The sequence below is a fragment of the Balaenoptera ricei genome, chromosome 9 (genome assembly GCF_028023285.1).
Source record: "Balaenoptera ricei isolate mBalRic1 chromosome 9, mBalRic1.hap2, whole genome shotgun sequence".
NCBI lineage: Eukaryota > Metazoa > Chordata > Mammalia > Artiodactyla > Balaenopteridae > Balaenoptera > Balaenoptera ricei.
This window is the reverse complement of record NC_082647.1, coordinates 24097205-24103204: the sequence shown is the minus strand read 5'-3', so window position 1 is coordinate 24103204 and position 6000 is coordinate 24097205. Positions and strand designations below refer to the sequence as shown.

The following is a 6000-nucleotide window of genomic DNA, read 5'->3' as shown; positions in this document are numbered from 1 at the left end:
AGGACGAGACATCAGGACAAGAAAGAAAGAACCAAAATAAGACAATGCATGCAAGTAACTTCTAAATCAGTCAACCTTGGGCAAAGGGAGGTCTGGAAATTTTCACTCTGCCTGAGAGAAACAAAGCAACCTCATCCTGGCCCTTTAAGCGCCAGTTAGGACTGAGTGAGAGAAAGCACAGTTGAGCATCATCTGAGACAAACTGAAATACAAACTTATCTTGGGCATCCTCAGTCTGATGATGTGGCTACTACCATGATGGAGCAGTCCATGGAGAAGTTTCAGGAACTTTCCAAGTTGGGTGGGCAGAGTTGCCACTTATATGACAGAATTGGCAGATGCCTGTCAGTCACTTCTCAAAAAGTGAGTGGGAGGAATATTAAGCAAAGAAGTAGCTACATGGATCAGCCAGAGGGCCTATGACTGAAGATTCTGGGTGGCCGGCACTCACAGAGGCATATTTGACCTCCTGCTTCCTCAGATGACTGAAGATTAAATACATGGTGAGAAGGGGATCTCTGGAACCTTGAGGTTCTGCACTCTGAATTTTTAGCTGGAAAACCTCTTTTCAAGGCAAATACATAGCAAAGGACATTTGGAAGTATTTCGAAGAACGAATTCACATGCACTAACTTTGTAACAGAGGAAGCTGCAGATCTCACTTCAAGACAGCTGAAACAGAATCCTCGCTGCAGGCGAAGTCTAGAGCAAGGGACTATACACCCTGGATCAAAGCAGAGTCTTCAAAATTACCAAGTCTCCCATCTACTCCCCTCCACACACCCCCCCCCCCCCCACCAAAAAAGCAAAGAAACAGCCAGCACACAATCTTAAGACTCTTTATTTAAAATAAGTATCTCTGAGTCAGGCTGCTGTATAACCAAGCAGGAAAATCTACTGAAACTTAGTTTTGTTCAATGGCCTTCAGTCTTGGATGTTAATGAAATGTTTGTTATTGTTGTTGTTTTTTAACCAAGCGGTCTGTAACTCCACTTTCACGTTTAATTCAGAAAACTCCATTTCATGAAACATCAGGCTCTGAAGTGAAGAAATGAGCATGATTCTCCTTGCATTAATACTCCCGAGGCAAGCGTTAAGAAGCTGCCCAGATAACCCATGATGAGGTGTCCCAGAGGAGGACACCATACAAGCAATCTGGTTGTTGAGAAAGTGGATGATTCATCTTATTACTTTTTTAAAGAACTGTGCAGTGTGTGTACTTTTAAACTGTATTGTAAATCACACATTAATTTGTTCCACATAGGAACGCCGACACTGAGAATCATTACACTTTTTCAGGTCAACATTCTTTAAACATTATTTTAGCTTGTTTTATGTTATTAACTAGTTAATTATTATTATTGCAAATGACCTTATATTCTCTTTCTTAAAGGTATGAAGTGAGCGGATACTGGCCAAATAATTTATACACATAGGTATTTGGCTATGTTTGTATCAATTAACATAAAAACCATAAAATATACCCATTTAAAAATCATATCTTGTAAACCTTTAGAAATAAATGTTACATAAAAAATAATTTACTCCTGTGCCTACCTTCTTTATAGGTAAGAAGACAGACCAAATTTACATTTTCTTTGTCCTTTTTCTTTAAAAGTATATATTTATTTATTACATTGCCTGCAGAATTACATTTTCTCTTGTCTCTTTTCACTGACAAAACTGATAGGGGTTCTGGCACACTATCCAGCTCAGAAATATTCTTGAGTAATAAAGTGAAGACAATATTGAATATGAATTCACCAAAACTGCCTCTGTGATTTAGTTCAATGCAAATCTTTTATGTATGCAGATTATATAATCCGATTTGCTATTTTTCTTTTGCATCTTTAAGCTTTCTAAATAATTTCAAAAGTAAACTATCAGACATAAGATAATTTTTTGCAAAATTATATTCACAAATAACCATATGCTGAAAGTTATATATTAAAGAGTGACTTTTTAAATGAAAATGATACTAGTATGTGGGTTTTTAAATATGCATAAAAAAAGGAGTTTTAATAGGCAAAAATTAGCAGCTTAAATAGTAATGGGATGAACAATAATTTTGAGGTTTAAGTTTTGTTTTCCTTGGGATTCTTATTATATAGTTGTATCTTAAATATAGATTTAAGAAATTTAGAAAACATATGATATCATTATATGATAAAGTATATAGAGAAATGCAAAATTGTCATTGTAAACGTTCAGCAATATATATTTTTTTAATTTAGTGATTCAAACATCATTTAATAAAATAAAATAAAGGCAAAAAAAAAAAGAAAAGAACTGTGCAGTAACTTTTCCAGCAGTTGAATGATGTTTTAAACATACTGGGCTGCTAAACCTGTCAGGAGAAAAGTCTGGATCTAAGAAAATCTGGCAAAGCTATCTGAAATGAACCCCAATTTTTATCTTATCCTAAATGTTAAGATTATTTTTAAATGTTAATTTATAGATATTTGTACACTATGGGAAAAAGTGTCTGGTGAGCAGACAGCTGGCCAAGGGAAAACAGATCAGAGGCCAGGCAGGCTGTGGATCTTCTATTTACACCTTTAATAAAGTGTCTGACTCCCTCACAGAGTACAGGTCATCCTAGGGTTGATGGGTTGCCAAGCTGCTGCCAGAATATTTCGAACTGCCCAAGTCGCACTGTCTCAAGGTAACTCTGGAGATACAGCCTCTGTCCTTTAGTTCTCTCCAAAAGGTTTCAGTATTTTCATGGTCTCTCTTTTACCCATCTTTAAACCAATTAAGGGCATTTCTGAGCATTCACTGGTTTCCCAAGATACTGCAATGAAATAGCCATATCCCTAGGTCAGCAATGGTTCTGAAGAAAGCATCACTTATTATGGCACCAGACTGGACTGGGGAATTAAGAGCTTTGTGCTGTATTTCCACCTCTTTCTCTGGCCATGCTCACTGCTCTCTCCACCACCCACCACCTCTCTTGAGTCCTCAGGAGGAGGTGCTGGAAGAGAGGAAATGCAGGTTAGCACCACCCAGGCTAGTGTCTGTGGGCCACTGCCAACTGATTTCTAGTTAACTACCAACAATTACCCACTCATTTGGCAAACAATTATCAGGTGTTGCTCCTGGCCAGGCCCCATGCCCTCAATTACTTTCCAAGTTTCTCCCACCCTCAAAGGTTAGGTTGGAAATCATGTTTCTCTGCTCTTTCTTAATCGATTCCTGCAGTATGTAGGACTACATGCCTGAATTAGAGTTAGGAATATCAAAAACATTTATAAATAATAAAGGATTCCCATATATTAGAAAGGAGAGTCTGTTATTCAAAAAGCCACAAAATATCTCATTTAGAGAAGACACTTAACAAAATATACATCTTAAAAATTCAGCAGTCAAGAATGCTTTTTATAATTGTTCCCATTTGAGCAACAAAGAATTAAAATGGATAAGAATTATAAACACAACTTCACACAAAATATGCAAGAAGCATCACCATGTTTTTCTGAGATTCCTCTTTGTGGTTATCTAACCACACACCAGGGAGGGACCAAAGTTTAGATGTGCCCCAGTCGCAGTGCCCCAAAGCGGCAGTGCACTCAAGGAGTTTCCTTCCCTCAGTAATGACATGGGGGAGACGGGGAGGCTTTACCAAGAAGCACACAATCCAGCTTCTTACCCAGTCTACTACCATCATCAACTGTCAAACCATTTGCTCCTCTTTGCAAGAGGAGCTCCTTTAGAAGGTCCCAATAACTTCTGCTTATATTGTTCGACCAGCTGGTTGAAGTGAATTTCTGTCTTGTTTCCCTTAGCTTTCTTCCTAGGTACCTACAAATGAAAGGTAAGGAAACATAAGATAATCAGTTTCAAGTATTAAGTATTACCTTACTCTTAGGCCGGCCAAGGGAGAAAGTAGGTTCAGAGATCTTGTCCACCACAAGAGGGACTTCCAGACAGTGACCCCGCAAGAATCATCCATTGGTAAGAAATCAGACCAGGAGTGCCTAAGAGAAGGGCCCCACTAAAATATCGTGTTTCAAAGGCCTCTCCCCCTTCAATTCCCAAATGTTCACACGAATCTCCTCCAAGATGAGTCAGCCCCAAGTCTGGATGGTCTTGCTTGTTGTCCTTTCCCTCACCAAGAATTACAGGGTTTCAAAGAGAGCTCTATAAGATAGTCTGATGGGTCAGAGGCTTCCCAGAGACACAGATTTCTTGAGTAGGATGAGAAGCTAATGCTTTTGTACCCTTCAAAGAAAGGAACTAGGCAAGAAAAAAAAGAAAATTTGACTTCAAATGATCAAGAATGCAGGACCACCACTTTCTATTAAGAACTAGGGCTCCTTGGAAGCTAATGCCAGGGTTGACGAAGAAATAGGTAAGTTGGGACATCCGGTTGTACTAGAAAGTAAGGACACTATCAAAGACAGGGTCATGTCAGAAGGACTCAGGAGTCAACCTGAAGGGGCTTCTGCTGGCCTCAGATGGGACAAGAATAATGACTGCATCTGACTGAAACACATCAAGTACATAAAAACTCAGGAATTCACAATACTAAAAAAAATCTTACTGGTCATCAGAGGAGGTTGATAGGGCAACAACTCATTACTCTGGAAACTGATAAAAGGAAAAAAACAAAATCAAGCATTTACCCTGCCTTTCCTACACAAATGATATTTCATGGGAACCAAACAGTTGACGAGGGAAAATTCTTTTTTCTAGAATTCTTCTTAAAAAACACAAAAGCGTTGATAAAATTAGAAAATTACCATGCTGCAACTCATATTGAAATATGGATCTAGATAGCAGTCATCAGTGGATGCTAAGACCCTTAGGTGGGAGGCTGATGGGGGACTTTACAAATGGAGGGATAAGGTAGACAATTCCTAAACTTACTGATGAATCACAGCATCACTAAAAATGGGGCAACCAGACACTATGCACCTTATGGTGCAATGCAACAGAAAGCACACAGCACCACCTATGAAATACTCTCGCCAAGAAAACTGAACTTGAATCTAATCAAGCCTCTAGATCTAACAACCAGTTTGTAGGCAACATGGGGTGTTAGAGGAACAAGTTAAATGACAGCACAAGGAAGAAAGCAACTAAATTCAAAATGTAATACATTCTAAGGCTAAGGACCTGGCTTATCCAACAAATTAACTGCATGGAAAAAATCGGGGTGGATGTAAGGAAGACTGGATATTATAGGGGAAAAAAAAAGATTTAAGAGATTTAAAAACGAAGTATAAGGAATTCCCTGGCGGTCCAGTGGTTAGGATTCTGCGCTTTCACTGCCGTGGCCCAGGTTCAAAACCTGGTCGGGGAACTAAGATCCCACAAGCTGTGTGTGGGGCATGGCCAAAAAAAAATTCCGAGTGTAACATGTGGACTTTGTTTGGGACCTGATTCATACTAACCAACTTAAAAAATGTATTTTTGGGCTTCCTTGGTGGCACAGTGGTTAAGAATCTGCCTGCCAATGCAGGGGACACAGGTTCGAGCCCTGGTCCGGGAAGATCCCACATGCTGCGGAGCAACTAAGCCAGTGCGCCACAACTACTGAGCCTGCGCTCTAGAGCCCGTGAGCCAAAACTACTGAGCCCATGTGCCACAACTACCGAAGCCCACGTGCCACAACTACTGAAGCCCACATGCCTAGAGCCCGTGCTCTGCAACAAGAGAAGCCACGGCAATGAGAAGCCCGCGCACCGCAAGGAAGAGTAGCCCCCGCTCGCAGCAACTAGAGAAAGCCCGTGCACAGCAACGAAGACGCAACGCAGCCAAAAATAAATAAATTTTTTTAAAAAATGTATTTTTGAGGCAACTGGGAACGTTTTAATATGGGTTACATATTAGCTATTAAGAGCTTCTTATTAATTTCATTAGATGTGATGATGGCATAATATGTGTTTGTGTATATGTGTGTTTAAGGCCTGATCAGCTCGAGATGAATTCAGAGATATTTTTCTGAGCAATACACCTCATTTCCACATGAGGCACATTTACAAGTGAAGTAGAATT

General features: G+C 39.6%; 1 protein-coding gene across 1 annotated transcript in view; it reads right to left on the bottom strand.

The window, feature by feature from the left end:
* Window positions 1-2199: 2199 nt before the first annotated feature.
* The window catches only part of RBM28 (RNA binding motif protein 28), a 29435-nt gene continuing 25634 nt past the window's right edge, over window positions 2200-6000 (bottom strand). Inside the window, exon 19 of the mRNA XM_059933466.1 lies at window positions 2200-3801. Within this exon, the coding sequence (XP_059789449.1) occupies window positions 3667-3801 (135 nt within the window). The 3' untranslated portion in view covers window positions 2200-3666. The remainder of the gene's footprint in view (window positions 3802-6000) is intronic.